General features: G+C 43.9%; 1 protein-coding gene across 2 annotated transcripts in view; it reads right to left on the bottom strand.

The window, feature by feature from the left end:
- Window positions 1-21,907, bottom strand: part of TP73 (tumor protein p73) — a 240,611-nt gene that overhangs the window by 168,697 nt on the left and 50,007 nt on the right. For both annotated transcript variants that reach the window (XM_030185833.1, XM_030185834.1), the window contains exons 2-3: window positions 5,149-5,244; window positions 1,291-1,414 (exon numbers count right to left, since the gene is read on the bottom strand). In XM_030185833.1, the coding sequence (XP_030041693.1) occupies window positions 1,291-1,414; window positions 5,149-5,244 (220 nt within the window). The remainder of the gene's footprint in view (window positions 1-1,290; window positions 1,415-5,148; window positions 5,245-21,907) is intronic.

Below are 21,907 nucleotides of genomic sequence, written 5' to 3'. Positions count from 1 at the left end.
GCCCCCTTAGCCCATTCAAAAAGCGGCCCTGAGTGGGACGCTGAATGTGTGAGATGAGGTACAGTGGTGGAAATAAGTATTTGATCCCTTGCTGATTTTGTAAGTTTGCCCACTGACAAAGACATGAGCAGCCCATAATTGAAGGGTAGGCTGCTCATGTCTTTGTCAGTGGGCAAACTTACAAAATCAGCAAGGGATCAAATACTTATTTCCACCACTGTATGTGACTTGGTACGTCTGGGAACCCAGTTTCTTCCACATGGCAGGTCCTGCCACTGAACAACCAGGCTGGACCTCTTAACATCTGCTTCTAATGACAGCTCAACAAAAGCAACTTATATGGGAAGAACAGCAACAAGTGGCCACAGCGAACAAAACAACAGGCAAAGAGCAGACCTTCCAAGTCTCCCACTTTTGCAGGTCATCTCCTGTGCTCCTAAAACGTCATATCCTGTTTCTGCTGGTCCCGGGACAGCAGGAGATAACGTTTTAAGAAGGCCTCTCCTGCTACAGCAGGAAAGCGAGGTTACCGCTGGTGCCACTGTGGGCGGGGTTCGGCGGGGGCAGAGTTGTGCGTGGAGTTGGGAGGAGTTGTGGGAGGGGTGGGTGGATCAGGTCCTAAATCCCCTGCATAGGAGGTCAGCCCCCTTGGCAGCTCTGAAAGATTTAATAAAAACAAGCAGTCCTCCTTAGACTTCCCACCTATCATCAATGTCTGTCCATCTGCCCGTAGGAAAAGCTGCCTTATGCACACTAATCCTCCAGGCCTGGCCTGCACGCTGATGCACACACTGAAGATCCTGACAGATGCATGGTAGTGCTGTCTGAGCTAACAGTCAAACTCAGACTATAGTAAGTAGTCTCCTTCAGAGCTCTGTGCAATCTAGTGATCCCAAGAAAACAGTATACACCCCATTCTGTAAGGCTTACGAAATATATAATGACAGAGAAAGGTGAACACTCAACATTGGCCCGTCAGCAGCACAACGTTGAGTGTATTCATGATTCCATATAAGTAAGATTGTCAAATAAATACAGTTTTGCAGTAGGACACCTACTGTAACAGTAAATGAACTAATCGGTTGCCCTCAATAAAGCTTGTTCTAATAGTTTAACCAGAACAATGGTTTTCTTGGCCAAGTTTGAGTCAGACTCTGAATAAGAAGAACAGATTTCCTTCCTGGTGTTCTTTTCACCTTTACAAGCCTGACTGTTTCCTCCCCTGTCTCTGAATGTGTGTAACTAAGAAAGTACTGGGTATTTCAGGGACAGAGTCCTGGTGCCACTCACCATAACAGAGTCATTCATGCTCCTCATCTGAAAGACATCCATGTTGACCTCAGTCTGGTTGGAGACCTCATTGTTGCCCGAGTGGCTGGACTGAGGAAGATCAAAATACGTGCTGTCTGGTTCCCTGATGAAATAGAAAACATACATAGTAACATAGTAGATGACGGCAGAAAAAGACCTGCACGGTCCATCCAGTCTGCCCAACAAGATAAACTCATATGTGCTACTTTTTGTGTACACCTTACCTTGATCTGTATCTGTCACTTCCAGGGCACAGACCGCACAAGTCTGCCCAGCACTATCCCCACCTCCCAACCAGCCCCCCCTCATCTGTCTTTGTTGTGCATTCCAAATGCAGCACCTGTTTCCATGAACTTCACTTTTCTCAGGCTCTCAAATACAAACATATAGATACAGATCTGTCCGGAATGACAATGTCATAACAAAACTATGTAAGCCACATTGAGCCTGCAAACAGGTGGGATAATGTGGGATACAAATGCAATAAATAAATATATAAAGAGGTAGATATATATATTTTTCTAACCGATCTGAAAAACCATACAATGTAAAACAGGGTTGTCATAAGTACATAAGTGTTGCCACACTGGGACAGACCAAAGGTCCATCAAGCCCAGCATTCTGTTTCCAACAGTGGCCAATCCAGGTCAGAAATAACTGGCAAGATCCCTAAAAAGCTCAATACATTTTATGCTCCTTATCCCAGAAATAAGCAGTGGATTTTCCCCAAGTCAGTTTAATAATGGTCTATGGACTTTTCCTTTAGGAAGCCGTCCAGACCCTTTTTAAACTCCGCTAAGCCTTTACCACATTCTCTGGTAACGAATTCCAGAGTTTAATTACACGTTGAGTGAAGAAATATTTTCTATGAATTGTATTAAATTTATTATTTTGTAGCTTCATCGCATGCCCCCTAGTCCTAGTATTTTTGGAAAGAGTAAATAAATGATTCACGTCTACCCATTCCACTGCACTCATTATTTTATAGACCTCTATCATATCTCTCCTCAGCTGTCTCTTCTCCAAGCTGAACAGCCCTAGACGCTTCAGCCTTTCCTCATAGGGAAGTCATCCCATCCGGTCCCATCTCGGTCCTTGAGAGCCTCAGTCCAGTCAGGTTTTCCCCAATGAATATGCGTGAGGTCTATATGCACGCACTGCCTCCACTGTATGCCAGTAGATTTCATGCATATTCATTAGGGAAATCCTGAAAACCTCTACTAGATGGAAAAGATAACAACAGACACTCCTTACTACGAGTCCTAGACTGGGTGCCCAAAACATTGATCAGTAAAGGAAAATTGTCAGGAACCTTACCAGCCAGTGTTTTAAAAACTGAACAATAAATTTTAAATCTAATCGGAGCATCAACCGTCTGCCAATGCAGCCCTGCCAGTAAAGGGGTCACATAATCAAACTTAGATTTATGATAAATGACTCTAGCTGCCGTATTCTGAATTATACACAATTTTCTCGTAAGCTTAGTGGTCAACCCTGCATAGTCCAGCATCGACAAGATCACCGCCTGAACCAGTACCTCAAACGTTCTTTATGAAAGTTGGATCAAATTAATCGCAATTGTTTCATACTACCTCTACCTCTACTTCAGGAAGCAGGTGAAAGCTTGGCTCTTCAACCAAGCCTTTAACGGAAGAAGTAACTAACTTGTTAGTCTCACTCACACACACAAGGAGTGACTCGGGCTACACATACTGCAGCCGGACATGTTTATCCACTCCTAGCCTAGCTGAGATAATATTTAACCATCTCTCTGACCTCATGTGCAACTTTCTTCAAATCAATCACCTTACTTTCTAATTCTTCGTACTTTCTTACCCATCTGTATGTTACAACTTTGCCTTACCCTTCACTACCAATTATAAAGTTCTATTAAATATTGTGTAGTCATTGCAAGTAGTATACCATGCTATACTTTGTATTGTTGTTCGAATATTTTTACTGCTCTAATTGCCTCCTGCTCATGTTTGATCTATTCTTACTGTACACCGCCTTGATTGAATGCCTTCAAAAAGGTGGTAAATAAATCCTAATAAATAAATAGATAAACTAAAAAAGACTTTATAGCTACTGAATCCAATAAAGCGCCTAGGGGCCATTTTACAAAGGCGTGTAAGGGTCTACGCATGTCTACCTGGCAGCAAATGTCAGTTGGCACTGGCTGCCTGCTTATAGCCCAGGTAGCGTGTGAGACCTTACCTCTAAGTCAATGGGTGGCGGTAAGATCTCAGGCCGAAAATGGACGTGCGCTGGTTTTCATTTTGCCGCACGTCCATTTTCCGTCCCATTAAAAAAAAATCCCTCTTCTCCAGATGCAGTACAATAAGGGTCTGGCGCACGCCAAAAATACACGCCCACACTGCCTCAGGCCAGTGTTTGGTGCAACTTTGTAAAAGGCCCCCCCCCCCCCCAGTACTCTTGAAACAGTGTCTATACTAAAAATTGTACCATCCAACAGACTAAGAAAATGTTTTTTTCATTGTGGAAATTCAAGCGGATAAAATCTTTCTTCCCTAGAGAAATATTTCGATATCTAGTCCAATCAATGGTATTAAGTCACCTAGACTACTGTAATGGAATATACGCAGGATGCAAAGAACAACTTGTAAAGAAACTTCAGACTGCCCAAAACACAGCAGCAAGACTAATCTTTGGTAAATCCAAATTTGAAAGTTCCAAGCCCCTTCGAGAGAAATTGCACTGACTCCCAATAAAGGAACAAATCAACTTCAAGATCTGCACCCTAGTCTACAAAAGCTTTATGGAGAAGCCCCAGGATACATGAGTAACCTAATTAATCTTCCAGCCAGGAATACATCAAGCACATGCCATTCATTCCTAAATCATTCCTAAATGGAGATTTAGGAATGATCTCCATTACCCTACCTGCAACGGCCTCAAATACAAATCCACTTACGCTTCCTCCTTTTCCTTTATCAGCACCCAATTATGGAACGCGTTGCCAAAAGCTGTCAAAACTACTCAAAACCATCTAAACTTTATGAAATTACTCAAGACCAACCTGTTCCGGAAGGCCTACCCCCAGGCTCCAACATAAAACCTAAAGTCCTGCAAAACATTTTGGACTCTCTTACCTTTACCCACTTTCCCTTTACACCCTATTCTTTCTATCCTTGCTGACTACTACAATCTATTGTATTTGTATAACTACCGGATTGGCGATAGCCTTTTCGGTTTATTGTAAGCCACATTGAACTTGCAAACATGTGGGAAAATTGTGGGGTATAAATGTGATAAATAAATAAATAAATAATTGAAGATGGAATCTCATTTACCCTCATAGTAAACCATTAAATGTTTGTTTTTTCCATATTTAATTTGAATCTATTTTTAAGTACCCAACATTGAACCTCCTTCAGAATTTCCAATATCCTGTTTATAAATAGATGATATTGTTCAGAAATAGGAATCAACCAAGATAGATCATCAGCACACACAAAAAATTGTTTGTTCAAAGTTAGCTGAATCATAATTAAACTACTCATATAAATGTTATTAATGTTTGATGCACAAGGTAGTCATACTAAAATATTTTTTTAAATCCCAAATAAATGGATTAGTTTTGGAAGTGTTTTAAGACTGATGACTGGAAGATAAGCCATTCCTCAGCATTAAATTCATGCTGTTGGGCTGCTGAGGTCTTCTTCCTGTTTTAGAGGTATTTTGAGTATTGTGTTTCTAGCATTCTCTTTGGACTTATATGCTGGATTCCCTTAATTGGACATTTAAAACTAAATTCAACCAAACCCTGGTAAATGGCCTTTACAGCAATTGTGTTACGACAGACGAGATACTTACAAGGTACTCCAAAGATGTTCAAACGTGGTTCCTTCATCAGTTGAGGAAGATCGGGACATCTTCACCAAGGGGGAATTCGAAGAAGGATAGATTACTCTGTGAGCAAAAGTGAAAAGAATGTTTTACTTCGTCACACATGAGCCAACAGAAAAGAGCTCATTCTAATAAATAGAGAAATTGCCGAATCTATTCTTCTCTTTCCTTACAACAACCCCAAAACCAGCAAATAAAGGCAAATACAATAAGTCTTCATTGCATCCACAAATTACTACGTGAGAGAGCATTCTGCCAAAACTTCTGTTTTGCTGCAATTCATAGATGGAATGTCTGCAAATATTTGGTCAGGTTCATGAGCTTGGAAAAGATTTGCATTTGTTACATTTATATCCCACATTTTCCCAGCTATTTGTAGGCTCAATGTGGCTTACATAGTACCGGAGAGGCATTACAGACTCCGGTATAAACAGATACAAAGTGATGTTGTGGTAAGATAAAGTTCATGTGGCCCACACTAGGGAATCGTACAACGGAAGAGTTGTGTTATGTCCGTTACGGTCTTTAGTTTTGTTCTGTTGCAGAGATCAGGCATTTATGTTGGATCAGTAGGGTATGCCTTTTTAAACAGGTTAGTTTTTAGTGTTCTCCGGAAGTTTAGGTGGTCGTTCGTAGTTTTCAAGGCTTTTGGTAATGCGTTCCACAGTTGTGTGCTTATGTAGGAAAAACTGGACGCGTAAGTTGATTTGTATATTGAGTTCTTTGCAGCTTGGGTAGTGCAGATTTAGGTACGTTCGTGTTGATTCGGATGTGTTTCTAGCTGGTAGGTCGATCAAGTCTGTCATGTATCCCTGAGCTTCATCGTAGATGAGACCATAAGACAATTTCCAGAGGGGGTCTTTTATGAAGTGGCGGTGAGCCCAACGCGGGCTTACCATTTGCCAATCTGGAACTACCGCTGGGCTAGTGCAGCAGCCCGGCAGCAGTTCCCGCCCCAGAGCGTGCCACTTCCAGTATTACAAAAATATTTTTATTTTTGCAGCACTGGTGTTTACCTGGCGGTAATCGGGCAGTGCCATGTGCTACCTGGTTTCCTCCAGGTTAGCGCAGGAGCCCTTACCACCACCTCAATGGGTGGTCGTAAGTGCTCCCCCCAAAATAGCTGCGCAGCAAGAGGTTCACTTGCTACAAGGTCATTTCTTAAAAAAAAAAAAAAGACAGCCTTTTACCTGCTGCGGTAAGAGGGGGCCTCAGCGCACGTCAGAAACATGCATTGACACCAGTGCAGGCCCTCTTTTACCACAGCTTGGTAAAAGGACCCCACAGTTATTTATCCCATGAAGTAACAATGGGCCCCTTTTACCATGCTGCAGCAAAAGGGTGCCTGCGCTGGGTGTCAGCGCATGTTTTTGACACGCGCTGAGGCCCCCTTTTACTGCAGCGGGTAAAATGGAAGTCTCTCTTTCCTGCAGGAAATGGCCGTGTTGCAAGTAAAAACAAAAAAAACAGCACCACGGGCCTTTAAAAATGGAACACAGTTCTTTAATGAATGAGCCTTGACAAAAAGACCCAACACGGGCCGTGTTTCGGTGACTAGCACCTGCGTCAGGGGTCCCCACGTCTCATATAGTAAAAGCTACAAAGCACCAAGGCACTTTCACTTTCTGTATCCAAATGAGACGTGGGGACCCCTGACGCAGGTGCTAGTCACCGAAACACGGCCCGTGTCGGGTCTTTTTGTCAAGGCTCATTCATTAAAGAACTGTGTTCTATTTTTAAAGGCCCGTGGTGCTGTTTTTTTTGTTTGGACTTTAGTTTGTACTTCGTTCCCTCTCTTTTGTTATATCCGTGTTGCAAGTAAAGCATGTGCCGTGCAGCCATTTTAAGCGGGAACCCTTACCGCCACCCATAGATCTTAGTAAGCCACTTTGAGCCTGCAAATAGGTGGGCAAATGTGGGATACAAGTGCAATAAATAAATAAATATTTAAACCTGCCTACTTAATAATTAATTCCTTATCCACCCTCCTATCCAGGGGTGGCCTTACACAGGGGCAATAGGGGTGGCTGCATACAGCCACTTGCTCCTAGGGGACCTGCATTTAACTGAGTCAACATTGCAACTGGTGGCTGACCAAAAGGTTTTCCTCTTCAATCTTCCTCTCCCTCTCTCCCTCACCCTCCACCTTGGTAATCATCTGAGCTCTATGCTCCTCCCCGCCGGCCAGGCAGGGCTTACATCTCCTCCCTCTTATTCCCCCTTGCCCTTTGGTTTCATGCATGGGCGTAGCTTGAACGTTTCATTTGGGGGGCAAAGGGTGTGGCTTGGCACATTAGCTTATTCATTTCCATACATACATCTCATACATGTTTAATATGGTTATGAAAACACACACACCCCAGACTAAAATACTGACTATAAAGCCACCATATCAAAACAATGAAGATTATATATATATATATATATATATATATATATATATATATATATATATATATATATATTTGTTTTTCACTGGAATGAGCCAGCACCATGGGATATTTCTCTCATTATGCCCCATCTCACATTCACACAAATTGACAAGGAGAGCGTGCACTTTCCCTCTCCCCTTTCCCTAAGCCTGACACCAGCACCCTCCCTTTTTCGCCTTCACCGAATCCCAGCCTTTTCTCCCTCCTCACCAGCAACTCGCCATACCATGCCACATAGATGGAAAAAAATAGCCCCCTCCCCCAACAGGCAGCATTTTTCCTCCCCCCCCCCCCTTACAGGCAGCACACCCCCAGGGCAGCTCATGGCACTCTGCTGCCTGAAGCAAGGTTTGAGGTGTCACACACACAAGGCAACCAAAAGAAAGGGCCCCCTGAAAACTCTGATCAGAAGGGAGGGTGAGACAGTCCCCTCACTCTAAATCAGGGTTTCTCAACCCAGTCCTCAGAACACACCGAGACAGACCTCACAGTCACTGATATTAAGTAAACCTTACGCTGTTAATCTTGAAGAAGTCCCTCTAATTTTGAAGGATCAGTAAAAATATAGGGATAGATTTTCAGCTAGCAGCAGTCAGAGGATTTTTTTGGGTTTTTTTTTGGCCACTGCAGGCTTTATACCCAGACATTCAATGCTGGGCAATATCAGGACACTGGCATTGATTATCTGGGCATACATGGCCAGTTAAGTGCAATATTCAGTTCCGAGAGAGAGCAGGCCACTTCTGGATTTCTGACAACCCTACCCTGATGCACTGTGGGACCAACAGCACTGATTTCAATGGATAGGATCAAGAACTACAAATCCCACACTGCTCTTGGCTGGCAGAAAAATAAAACGTCTCCTTTCCCAGGACTGGGTAACTTGGCAGCTCTATTAATTGTAGTTTGAATAGAAATCGATCATTTAAAAAAACAAACAAGCAAAGTAGAACTGATCAAAAAGGATGCCTTCAAATGGGAGAAGGCAAGCTAACTGCCGGCCCTGCGATATGAGTTTTGGACGTAGCCCCCTTCTCACTATTTGCAAACATGGGCGCTCAGCTGGGCATGCCTCCATTGAAAGCAGGACCTGTCATTCTCAAAGGATCCCTGTTGGATTAATAAGTCTGCACCTTGCTAGGCAGCAGCGGCCGAGGGCCTTGGAGACATCTCACCTAGTTCCTCTGTGTTTTAAGAAGCAAAAACCCCAAAGCTCTGTCACACTCATTACATTGAAATGTAACTCTTTACCTTTCCAAGCCTAGCCCTGGTGCCTGCGCTATTCTCAAATCAGGCAACACTTCAGGCCTCTAGAGGGCCTCAGCAGGGGAAAGAAAGAATTAGTAGTTACAGCTCTTGCTTGGAAGTGCCAAGGATGGCAAGCCCAGGCCTGTCCAGTGAGGGTCAGCAGACTGGGTGGAGGCCACAATCTGTCGCTTTACTCAGTCCCTTTTCTTCATTACTCTCCAGGCTGGTGTTAGACTCCTGGGAAATTTCTGAATGGAGGATTTCACTACAGACTTCTAGTAGCTGGTATTGAATCCCTAAGGAGCTGTGGGCCTATCCCCAGAACCTCTGGTTTCTTATTTAACGCTTGGTGACGTGTGGAGGGATTAGTGACACAACAAGCTGGGATGAAAGGAAGAGCAATTAAAGCAAAGCTCTGAGTCCTGGGTCCTCCCATCACCCCCTTCAGAGCTGACTCAGACTAGTTACGGATCACGAGACAGTACACATTTTAAGAAAAATGCTGCAAGTGAAAGTGTTGGAACAGGCCGCAGGTGATCCCTTTGTGCTGGACTAACATACTCAGGGCTTTTCTTGAGGGGGTACTGAGTACCGGCACCTTTTCCGTTGTCTGCTAAAATTGACCCATGGTCCCCAAGTTTTAATGAAAGAGCTCAGGCTCTACACACCAATTCTGCCTTGTCATAGATTCTGTGACTGGTTGTGGGGTGGGTCCCTCAGATCACCCCACCCCTGAAGGGTGGCCTGGCATTTGAGTACTGGCACCTATTTCGCTAGAAACAATGCACTGAACATACTAGATCTGTGACTAGCTTCTGAAAGTAATTTTTGTCACTAGGTCAGCAGTGATGTTCTGTCATTTCTAAATGGCAGAAAAATTGCAAGAACACCTGTGATTTTGTTTTGTCTCATTTCCCATCTGAGATGACACACACACACACAAATAACAACATTTGGCTTCATTTCATTTTTGCATTTTAGCCATCCTCAATGATTAGAACATAAGCACCGCCATACTGGGAAAAGACCAAGGGTCCATCAAGCCCAGCATCCTGTCTCCGACAGTGGCCAATCCAGGCCTCAAGAACCCGGCAAAAACCCCAAAACAAAACAAAAATTTAAATTAATAATGTTCAATGGACTTTTCCTTCAGAAATCTGTCCAAACCCCCTTTAAACTCAGCAAGGCCAGCTGCTGTCACTACATTCTCCGGCAACGAGTTCCAGAGTCTAACTACGCGCTGAGTAAAGAAAACCTTTCTCCTATTTGTTTTAAATCTACCACATTCTAGCTTCATCTTATGTCCCTTGGTTCTATTATTGTTAGAAAGTGTAAGCAAACGCTTCGCGTCTGTCCGCTCCATTCCACTCATTATCTTGTAGACTTCTATCATATCACCCCTCAGCCGCCTCTTCTCCAAGCTGAAGAGCCCTAACCGTCTTAGCCTTTCCACATAGGGAAGTCCTCCCATCCCTTTTACCATTTTCGTCGCCCTTCTCTACACCTTCTCCAATTCCTTTATACCTTTTTTGAGGTGCGGTGACCAGAACTGAACACAGTACTCGAGGTGCGGTCTCACCATGGAGCGATACAACGACTTTATAACATCCTCGTGTTTGTTTTCCATCCCTTTGCTAATAATACTCAACATTCTGTGCGCTTTCTTAGCCTCCGCAGCACACTGAGCAGAAGTTTTCAACGTCTTATCCACGATGACTCCCAGATCCCTTTCTAGGTCTGTAACTCTTAACGCGGAACCTTGCATGACATAGCTGTAATTCGGGTTCCTCTTTCCCACATGCATCACTTTGCACTTGTCAACACTGAATTTCATCTGTGTAAAAAATACAGAAATTAAATAAAACAAAACAAAACATAGTAAACAAAGGGACCCTTTTTACTAAGTTGTGGTAAGCGCTACCGTGTGCTTACTGCAGCTTAAAATGGCATCTCGCGGGATGCGCTCAGGTGTCCTTTGGTAATTTTCTAATCTGCACGCGCAAACCGTGTATTAAAAAATATATTAAGGTTTATCACAGAGGGGGATGTCTGGGGCAGAGAATGGGCGGTTTCTGCGCTAATCAGTTAGCGCGGCTACATTATCGCATGCTGATTAGTGTGGGTTTAGTGCGTGAACTCTTACAGTCTACAAATAGGTGGTGGTAAGTACTCACATGGAACTATTTTTTAATGTCTGAGCACACAGCCATTAATTTAAAAAAAAAAAAAAAAAACGAGAAGTCCGCCAATTTCCAGCTGTGGTAAAAATGGCCTTAGCTTGCGGGAAAAACCCACGTAAGGGCGTGCTAAGGCCATTTTTTTTCTTCAGCTTAGTAAAAGGATCCCCAAAGAGGCCCTTTCAGTACAGTGTCCTAAATCTAGGCTTAATGCATTGTAACGCACAATTTTACCATGCGCTATGTCCAGATTCAATGCAGCAATAATATTACCATTAACGGACGGTACCTGCAGGATGTTAACACGAGACCTCTTACTGCCTCTAGGGGGCACTAAGTGCTCCTGTATTAACTCTGCGTTAGCACGCAATTGTAGGCCATACCTGCTGAACCTGAATGTAACTCACCTTGAGCTACTACCAAAAAAGGTGTGAGCCAAATGCAAATCCCCACCCCCCTTCACCACCACCACCATCTCCGTTGCTTCTGCCTGCATGACGGTGCTGCCTCTCTTCAAAATCCTCCCCTCCCCATCCCCCAAAGCCAGCAGGAAATAATGTCACACAAACCACAAGTCAGAAGAGGAAATGTGGCCAGAGGAGAGAACTGGTCTGGGCACAGCACCAGGCAGATCCACAGGCAGCTCTGTCCCTGCAGAACCGAGGTATCAGGCAGAGTCCAAGTGGAGTGGACATTGACAGAGGAATACCTCGGGCAGTCTGCACTAGGTGGGAGCAGGAGACTGATGGACAGAAAAAGGAGGAGGTAGTGAAGAAAGAAGGGGCTGCTGGGCCTGAGACAGAAAGCTGAGGGAGGGGGGGGAGAGTGGACAAGTGCATGGTTGAAGGTTCATCTAGGGCCTCAGATGCCCTTCCACTGGCCCTGTGCATTGTGCATCTGTATCAAGGATGCTCCCTTGCAAGGGTGGACTGACAGTGATCTGGGCCCCCAGGGGCACTAGAGTCATGGGCCCCTAACCACCTATCAAAAATGGCTAAACTAGATGGAAGCTAGAGAAGAATGGCCCCCCTATGGCTGTGGGCCCTTGGGCGTTGCCCTATTGTCCCGGTGGTCAGTCCGCCCCTGCTCCCTTGACAGAACAAAGTAAAGGGGACACTAGTTAGGTGAAGACTGCCAGTCTACTGAAATTCGTCTAGGTTTTAGGCAGACCTGTAAATACTTAAAAAATAAATAAATAAAACAAATGTAACAAAATTGGACAATCTAAAATCCCAGGCAGAGGGGCCGAAGCTCAAAACTAATGCCAGTGTTAAAAAGTGGCTAGCGCCTGATTTGCGCACACGTTATTGAACGCAGAATGCTCAAGTGCGGGTATTAACACGTGCACTAAACATTGCCACAAATTGTATTGAAATGCATTTAAATGGATGCTAATGAGGTCAGTTAGCATTCCTTCCCAATTCACAATAAAAGCGCTGAAAATTTACCGCCAGCGTAGAAAGTTTTCAGGAGAAGATTTCTTGTCAGTTTTTCACGTTGCACTGTGGTTTTTGTTTTCTTTTGCAAGCGGAAGGAAGCCCGTGCACCTTTGAGCGCTGCTAATGAGAACTGAGCATGTGCACGAATTCGAGGAAAAGCAAACATTGGCACCTGTTTTTCTGTGCTTAAAAGCGAGCATTTCAAAAAATTAAACTGCAAACACTTTTTGAAAGGCTCATATTTAGAAGCCTAGAAGAACAGCGCCAACGCACTTCTAGGTTTGCCTGGACATGAGCACAGGAGCAGCACTTACCGCAATCCCTTTCTGTGCATGCGCCCCTTGCTTTCGGTTTGTTAGTGCCAATTAACCGCGCATATCATTTGCATTAGATTATTTTGAGCATCGCTTTGCTATTTCTTTGTGTTACATTCTGCATTTTGGGCTTTGGGCTCCCTTAATTAGCTAAGTCGCGTACTTTAATTCATACACTTTTTGTTTCTCAGATAGATTACTGTAATATTCCTATGTAGGCTTATCAAAAGGTAATATCAGACAATTACAGACAATGCAAAATGCTGCACTGCGGCTCTTAGGTAAAGTAAGAAAGTTTGATCATATTACCCCTTTGTGCCTGACATTTCATTGGTTACCAGTTTTCTGCAGAATTCAATTTAAAATATTGACTCTGGTACATAGGGCATATTATGAGCATCAACCCCCTTTATCTTCATGATGTAGGGGCCCTTTCCTTTCTATAATGGAGTTCTATCTGCTTTCCCACACAATATTTCTGTCTGTGTCATGTCATTGTTCACACTATAATTAGATTGCAAGCCGCCTAGATGGGTTTTCCTTAGGGTGGGATACCCCACGTAACCCTCTTCACCTACCAACACAGCATGACTATGATCGAACAGGACATCATGCAATCTTCATTCATTCCGACCCTCCACTTATACCTCATACAATCACTATACAACTTTGTATTTCTTATCCACCGACTGGGCAAACGCCTTTGACGGTACTATGTAAGCCACATTGAGCCTGCAAATAGGTGGGAAAATGTGGGGTACAAATGCAACAAATAAATAAATAAATCTTAATCAAACTTAGAAACTTGGAAATTAGCGCATGTCTACAGTGTGCCACAAAGCACTGCCGTGGGACGTGCTGAGGTGTGCCGCGGTAGTTCGCCAATTGGAATACGTCAATCCTGTGCTACAAATAGGTTTTATTTTTTAGCGTGGGGTGTGTTAATGGGCAGAGAGTAGGCATTTCCTGCGCTTCTCGGTTAGCGTGGGGGCATTGTCGCATGCCAACTAATTAACACCGGATTAGCATGAGAGCCCCTAGCGTCTACAAAATAGATGACGGTAAGGGCTCCCACACTAATGGCCATGTGCTAATCGGTAGGGGGTAGACCAAATGTATATCCAAACAGCAGGTTTATTCAAAAATCAGTTTCAAAGACTCAGGGGCCCTTTCACTAAGCTGCGCAGGCACCTATGCGTGCCCAACCCATGTCAATTTGGAATTTCCACTCGGCTACAGCGTGGCCCAGGCGGCAATTTCATTTTTTACACGCCTCCACTACGCGCGATGGAAAATAATTTTTATTTTCTGGTGCATGGTGCTAACCGGGTGGTAAAAGGCATTGTACGAAAGTAGACCATTACCGCCGGTTAACGCGCGAGACCTTACCATTAAGTCAATGGGTGGTGGTAAGGTGTCAGACCCAAAATAATTGCGCACCAATTTTCATTTTGCCGCACGTCCATTTTCGGCCAAAAACTGGTTTGCTGAAAAATGATTCTGCGCGTGTCCAAAACACAAGCTTACACTAGTGCAGGCCATTTTTCAGCGCACCTTAGTAAAAAGACCCCTCAACATGCACCTGCTTCAGGAGTCACAAGCTATTTCTGTGTAAACAATATAAATATACATATCATTTAATTAAACCATCAAATGACTTAAACATCCATATTGGATCCTGAATTAATAAATTAAAAAATGAATAAAAGATAAATAGATTATAAAAAGATCACACATAAATACCATTATACCAAAAATATAAATATACCACAATATAAATGTGAATATACATATACTGAGTGTTAGGAATACAAAAAGATAAAAATAATAAAGATAAAAATAAAACACAACATAAATATGTCATAACATCATAGAGTCCACTATTGATCCCCACACAGCAATACAAGAATAAAACACAGCATACCAGCCACTGATGATAACAACAAATACATTGGCTTGAGAATCCAAAGTATAGCATCTAACAAATGATAATGAGTAAAAATTGTAAAATCTAAAATACTGTATCTACAAAATTGACAATAAAGAGTAAATATATATATTCCACACATCTAGTTCAAGACCAATCTCTGCAACTTACAATAAAACACCTGACAAACATACATAGACACAAATCACAACATCTAAATTGTACTAAATTAACAAACCAAGAGGCCTTTTTACCAAGCTGCCTTATAAAGAATGACACAGGGATAGGGACAGAGCCCGTGGGGATAGGGCGGGGATTGGGACAGAGCCCACAGGAACAAACATTGTCCCCCCACCGTGTCATTTTCTACTTTTGAAGGTTGTTAATGAATTAGACATTTATGTTCAAGTGATGCAGATGACGGTGTTTTCATTTTTTGGAAGAATAATCAAAAGTGCTGGCCACAACAGGCAAAATGTATCCAGCAGATCCTGTGCATTCTTGCTACCAGCACATCTTCTGAGAAGACGTTTTCAATTGCAGGAAGGACTGAGGAAGACAGGAGAATTAGACTGAATCCTGAGATTGTTGATGACTTATTATTCATCCACAGATTAAAGAATCATAACAGTGCTTTGTAGGGCATATTTTTCCCCCGCTAAGGCATACAGAATGGGTTGTAGTTTGTACCCCTGGACATTTTAACAGGATGGATTAGGGCAGTGGCGTTCTGTGGTTCACTGCCACCCGGGGCGGATCGCTGCTGCGCGCACCCCCCCCCCCGGCGTAACACGGCGGCACCCCACCGACCCAGTCCCCACCTGTCTACCAGCTCCATCCACCCGGTGCCTCGTCGGCCCTTTCCTCACTGTGTCCCGCCCTCTGATGTAACGTCCTATTTCCTCGAGGGCAGGACAGAGTGAGGGAAGGGCCGAAGAGGCGATTTTCTTCTTTTACAGCAGTGCAGAGTCGCGCGAGGCACCGCACCACACAGCTGCCGGGTGGACGGAGCTAGTAGGAACTCGCCAGCAGAGCACCCCCCCACCCGTTGACACCCAAGGTGGACTGCCCCCACCGCCCTGCCCTTGGTACGCCACTGGATTAGAGTTTCTTGTGGTAGAAGTCAGATATCATTTGGGTTGGAAGGCTGGGGGGGGGGGGGGGGGGTTATTATAGTTGCTCATTGTACTTATTGTTTTCTATTTGTGATTTATAAACAACAGTTGCACAGAATATTGTTCCTTTTTAGAGTCAGAAAACAACGAGGCAGGCGTTCCGCCAAACCCAACGTGGAAGATAAAAATAAAAGGCAGACCTTGTAGAAAACATTGTCTTTATCAGTCAATTAAAAGCTTCCAGAAGTTTCAACATAAAATGCCAGACATGGCCATGTTTCGCCAGAATTACAGGCTGCGTCAGGGGCAGTAGTAACCAGCCGGAGTAAAACTTCAGAATCAGCCTGGCTGGTGCAGCTGTTGAAACGTAGCAAGCAATACTCCGAAATCAGTCTTTGTCTGAAAACCCTTGTTTTCTACAAGGTCTGCCTTTTGTTTTTATCTTCCTTATTGTTCCTTTTTATACTTTAAGAAAAAGATTTAAACAGAAAATCATAAGTGTTTGAGGCTGGCTAGCTCATTCGCAAAACCTATTTATGCATAGATCACCTGCAAAATTACACCCTAAAGCCAAGCTAACCAATGCACAAAGTCTAGCTCACGTTATTGCATTGGCCCCTTTGGATTTAAAGCCCTCTGGGAACAGGGAAATACCTTCTCAATCTGAGTGTAACTCACCTTCAGCTTTGTGTAAAAATGTGTGAAATACATCCCAATAAACAAGTAGAAGACATTTCAAGTCCACGCATTTCCAAGGTTAAAGTATCCACGGAAAAAGCAGACAAAATCTCTGTAGGTATTTTTCCCCCCCTGGCAGAATAATCAAAGCAAAGTTGTATGCATCCTTTTGCTTTGCTTATTGGTGGAAAACCTACACATAAGAAGCACCCAAGGACTTTGCATCAGTTCCAGAATTTTGATTACAGCCCCTTAGAACATAAAGCCGCTGTCCTGGCCTACTAGCTGCTCAAGCAACAGAATTCTACTGCCACCCACAGATAGTTCTATGAATCTGCGACTTGAGGGAAACGGCAAAGCTGTTTTCCAAGTTTTTCTGCAATGTTTTAGTTAAATCTGGTTACGCCTTTCCTGTGTGCTAATGCTGCCTGGCTACAGGGGGTTCTTATCTCATCTCCAAACAGAGGCATTCATCCTGGTTTTGCCCTATCATAGGCATGCAAATGTAGTTCTGATTTTTCAAGCAGAATCAATGGGAAAAGCAGCAACACCAACCCCTACGTGCAGCTGACTTGGGATTGAGGAAGCAGCTCTAGGGTATAGACACGGTTTCCGGTTTGTCCTCTGCATAGAGTGCCATCTCTGTAATGGAGAAATGAGGGCAAAAGCAAGTGTGGAGGGACATTTTCAATAAGACATCTAAATCTGATTTTTGGACATTTTGCGAAAAACGTCCAACAATCCAGTAGCAAACATGGCCATTTTTAAACCAGAAAAATGTACAACTTTTTGTTTTCGAAAATGGCCATTTGCTAGATGTTTTTATATTCCGTGCATCTATCTTTTAGGACTATTTTTTGGGGGAAAAAAGTCCATGGGCAAAATGCACAAAAACAAGCCATTGGGATGTATGGGGGGGGGGGGGGGGGGGGGCAGTATTCTTAGTAGGCTGATCACACAGACATCCCAGCAGAGCAGTGGGGCACCCTAGGGGGCACTGCAGTGGACTTCACATAAAAAGTCCCAGGTACACATCTCACCATTACCCCCCTATATTGCATGGTGAGCCCTCCAAAACCCACCAAAAACCTACTGTATCCAACTGTTCACCACTGCAATAGCCCTTATGCCTGCAGGTGTCACTTATATGTAGGTACAGTACATTTTTGGTGGATTTTGGAAGGCTCACACTTTCTAGCAAACGTGTAACAGTTAGAGTGGGCTATGAGCCTGGGTCCCCTTCTCTAAAGTCCACTGCACCAACCACTAGGCTACTCCAGGGACCTGCTTGCTTCTCTAATAGGACTGACCATAACATCTGAAGCTGTCATAAAGGCTGGTATGTACTGTTTCTTTCACATCTTTTTTTTTTTTGTTACATTTGTACCCCGTGCTTTCTCACTCATGGCAGGCTCAATGCGGCTTACATGGGGCAATGGAGGGTTAAGTGACTTGTCCAGAGTCACAAGGAGCTGCCTGTGCCTGAAGTGGGAATCCAACTCAGTTCCTCAGTTCCCCCCCAGGACCAAAGTCCACCACCCTAACCACTAGGCCACTCCTCCACTGTTGCTACTATTTGAGATTCTACATGTAGAAGTCGGCCCTTGAAGATCACCAATGTGGCCACGCAGGCTTCTGCTTCTGTGAGTCTGACGTCCTGCACGTACGTGCAGGATGTCAGACACAGAAACAGAAGCCTGCGCAGCCTTCTACATGGAATGTTGCTAGTGGAATAGCAACATTCCATGTAGAATCTCCAATAGTAGCAACATTCCATGTAGAATCTCCAATAGTATCTATTTTATTTTTGTTACATTTGTACCCTGCGCTTTCCCACTCATGGCAGGCTCAATGCGGCTTACATGGGGCAATGGAGGGTTAAGTGACTTGTCCAGAGTCACAAGGAGCTGCCTGTGCCTGAAGTGGGAATCAAACTCAGTTCCTCAGTTCCCCAGGACCAAAGTCCACCACCCTAACCACTAGGCCACTCCTCCACTCCAAAGAGTAACAAGATTCCGGAATCCCAAATAGTAGCAACATTCCATGCTACCAATCCCAGGGCAAGCAGTGGCTTCCCCCATGTCTGTCTCAATAGCAGACTATGGACTTTTTCCTTCAGGAATTTGTCCAAACCTTTCTTAAACCCAGATGTGCTAACCGTTGTTACTACATCCTCTGGCAAAGAGTTCCAGAGCCTAACTATTCGTTGAGTGAAAAAATATTTCCTCCTATTTGTTTTTAAAGTATTTCCATGTAACACCCTTGAGTTTCCCCTAGTCTTTGTACTTTTGAAATGAGTAAAAAATCGGTTTACTTCTACTCGTTCTACACCACTCAGGATTTTGTAGACCACAATCATATCTCCCCTCATCCGTCTCTTTTCCAAGCTGAAGAGCCCTAACCTCTTTAGCCTTTACTCCAATGAGAAGAGTTCCATCCCCTTTATCATTTTGGTCACTCTTCTTTTAACCTTTTCTAATTGTGCTATATCTTTTTTGAGATACGGCGACAAGAACTGAACGCGGTACTTAAGGTGAGGTCTGTCGCACCACTAAGCGATACAGAGGCATTATTTATTTATTGCATTTGTATCCCACATTTTCCCATCAATTTGCAGGCTTATAATTATAATTATAATTATAGTATTTTTGGTCCTAATCACCATCCTTTATATAATAATTCCTAGCATCCTGTTTGATTTTTGGCCAAAGCTGCACACTAGGCAGAAGTTTTCAGCATATTGTCTACAATGACACCTAGATCTTTTTCTTGGGTGCTGACGATGTGCATAGATTTCTGCTGCACACCAAGGTCCCTTTTACCGCAGAGGCTACTACTACTACTTGACATTTCTAAAGCGCTACTAGGGTTACGCAGCGCTGTACAATTTCAACATAGAAGGACAGTCCCTGCTCAAAGGAGCTTAGAATCTAAAGGACAAATGTACAGTCAGTCAAGTAGGGGCAGTCTAGATTTCCTGAAAGGTATAAAGGTTAGGTGCCGAAAGCAACATTGAAGAGGTGGGCTTTGAGCAAGGATTTAAAGATGGGTAGGGAGGCCAAAAATTAATTAGGCCAAAAAAAGAAATGGCCATGAGCGTGGCAAGTAAAAGGGCCCCTTAGGCATGAGAATTTACACCAAGGTTTAGTTGGTATAAATTTTCATGTCTCAAGTTAGGCACAGCTCCCGGCGCTAATTGCTTCTCTATAAATGGTGCCTAACTTTGAGCGCCATTTATAGAATAGTGCTTAGCGCAAGGTTTTTCAGTGCCATTTGTAGAATTTAGTCCTTAACGCTCACAAGTTGCATATCTATGTTAAAATAAACTCATATAAAGCACCCATGCAAACAATACACCCCGTCCACGGGATTCTATATATCACGCCAAGTTTTCTGCATGGAAATTGAAGCATATTCCATAACAATGCATATAAGCTAATTAGTTAAGAAGCTAATCAGCGCTGATAATTGGACATAACAACCAATTATCAGCACTAATTGGCATTAATTAGAATTCACGCGTGCTACTTGCCAAGTAGTGTATTAAAGCGCACTTTTCAATTGTGAAAGTGAGGCCAGGAGCAGTGGCTCTGTCCCTACACTTGCTGCCTTTCAGGAGCTGCTGTTTGTATTCTTGAATGTGCAATTATCAGCTAGGCAGTGGCGTTCCTAGGGGGGGCGGTGGGGGCGGTCCGCCCCGGGTGCACGCCGCTGGGGGGGGGTGCCACGCGCGCCTGTCCTCCGTTGGTCCATGCTTCTTCTCTGCCCCGAAACAGGTTACTTCCTGTTCCGGGGCAGAGAAGAAGCATGGCCCAACGGAGGGCAGGCGCGCACGGCACCCCCCCCCCCCCAGCGGCGTGCACCCGGCGGGGGGGGGTTCCTTCACGGGGGGGTCCTTTCGCCGGGGGGGGTCCGCGCTGCACCCAGGGGGGGGGGGCGCTGCACCCGGGAGGCTGGGCGCATCGGCGTTCCGCCCCGGGTGCCAGCCCCCCCAGGAACGCCACTGCAGCTAGGGGAGCCTTTGCTTTACCCCTTGTTAGTGTCTGGTAAACCCCTGATGCAGCCTATTTGGCGAAACATGGCCATCTTGGGTCTATTTTAATAAAGACTATTTTGGATCCTGGTCTACTCTGGTTTGTTCAAGTGCTGGCTATATCCAGTTTACACAAACTGAAATAGCCAAACTGCGAATGGGGCAAAACAAGGGGCATCTTTGTGGCAGCAGAGGAATGTCCGTATTATAAAATACACAAGCTGATTCCCTTGAGGGGATCAGCTTGTGTGGTTGGAGTTTGCAAGATTTGGTCTTCGTCGGTTATATTTGAAGGTTTCTGTTGGTGCTGTTTTGACTTTCATATTCTAAAATAAATATCAACAAACTTAGCAAATATAACAAAACAAATTTTAAAGATTTTTAAGGACCATCATACAATATGCTTCCATTTGTTAGTAAAGATGAAGTGAGAAAGTGTAATTATCAATCCAAATCAAACCAAATTAATTTCATTTTAATTTTCAGTGCAATTTCAAAAATATTTGTGAAATAGCCACAGAGACCTACACGCAGAGGAGTAGCTTAATGGTGAGAGCAGCTGGCTGAGAATCAGAGCAGAGATCTAGAGGTCGTGGGTTTAAATCCCTTTATAGCTATTTCTAATTTTTTTTTTTTTAATTTTTTAAATTGCGAGTCCTCCAGGAACAGAAACAAATATTGACAGTGACTTCCCTTACTAACTCCAGCGGAGAACTGTTCAATCAGAGCACCTTTCTGTAATCTGGACGTCATCGTTTTGGACACGGACGTCCCTTCCCCTTCTGCAATCGGACTTGGACATTCATCTTTTCAGCCCTCCCTAGTCCCACCTAAAACACACCCAGGCCACACCCCCTTGCCATATGAACGCAGTGCAGTTTTTGATGGCCATATTCTAGCTTTATAAAATCGGCATATGGACGTCCATACAATATGATGTCTAAATACCGGTTTTCAGATGTCCAAATCAGGAATTGATCTTCTAAAATAACCACCGTAGCACACAAGGAGTAGGCGTGGTTTGTAAAAACATGTATAAAGCATGCATTTTATATGTAAAACTATAGCAGTTCGGGGAATAGTAGAGTCAGTCATATTGCACCCAACATGTGACCCAACCAAAACGTCAATTATTGAAATGCTTAAGCACAAATGTATAATCTACTGCACAGTTCAGTCCACTGGCTGATTGTGGAAGAACTATATTTTAATAAGGTTTTACCCCCTTGTTCTCTCCTCCTGCATAATATCTTAGGACACAGATGCCATTAGCTGTTTCTTCCCTCGATGTCTTGCAAAACCTTACTGAATCTCCTAACAAGGCACAGAAACTGAAATGGGTATCAAGTTATTGAAAGTCATT

The sequence above is a fragment of the Microcaecilia unicolor genome, chromosome 13, assembly GCF_901765095.1.
Source record: "Microcaecilia unicolor chromosome 13, aMicUni1.1, whole genome shotgun sequence".
Classification (NCBI taxonomy): domain Eukaryota; kingdom Metazoa; phylum Chordata; class Amphibia; order Gymnophiona; family Siphonopidae; genus Microcaecilia; species Microcaecilia unicolor.
The sequence above is the reverse complement of the archived record's forward strand: the minus strand, read 5'-3'. Positions and strand labels throughout refer to the sequence as shown.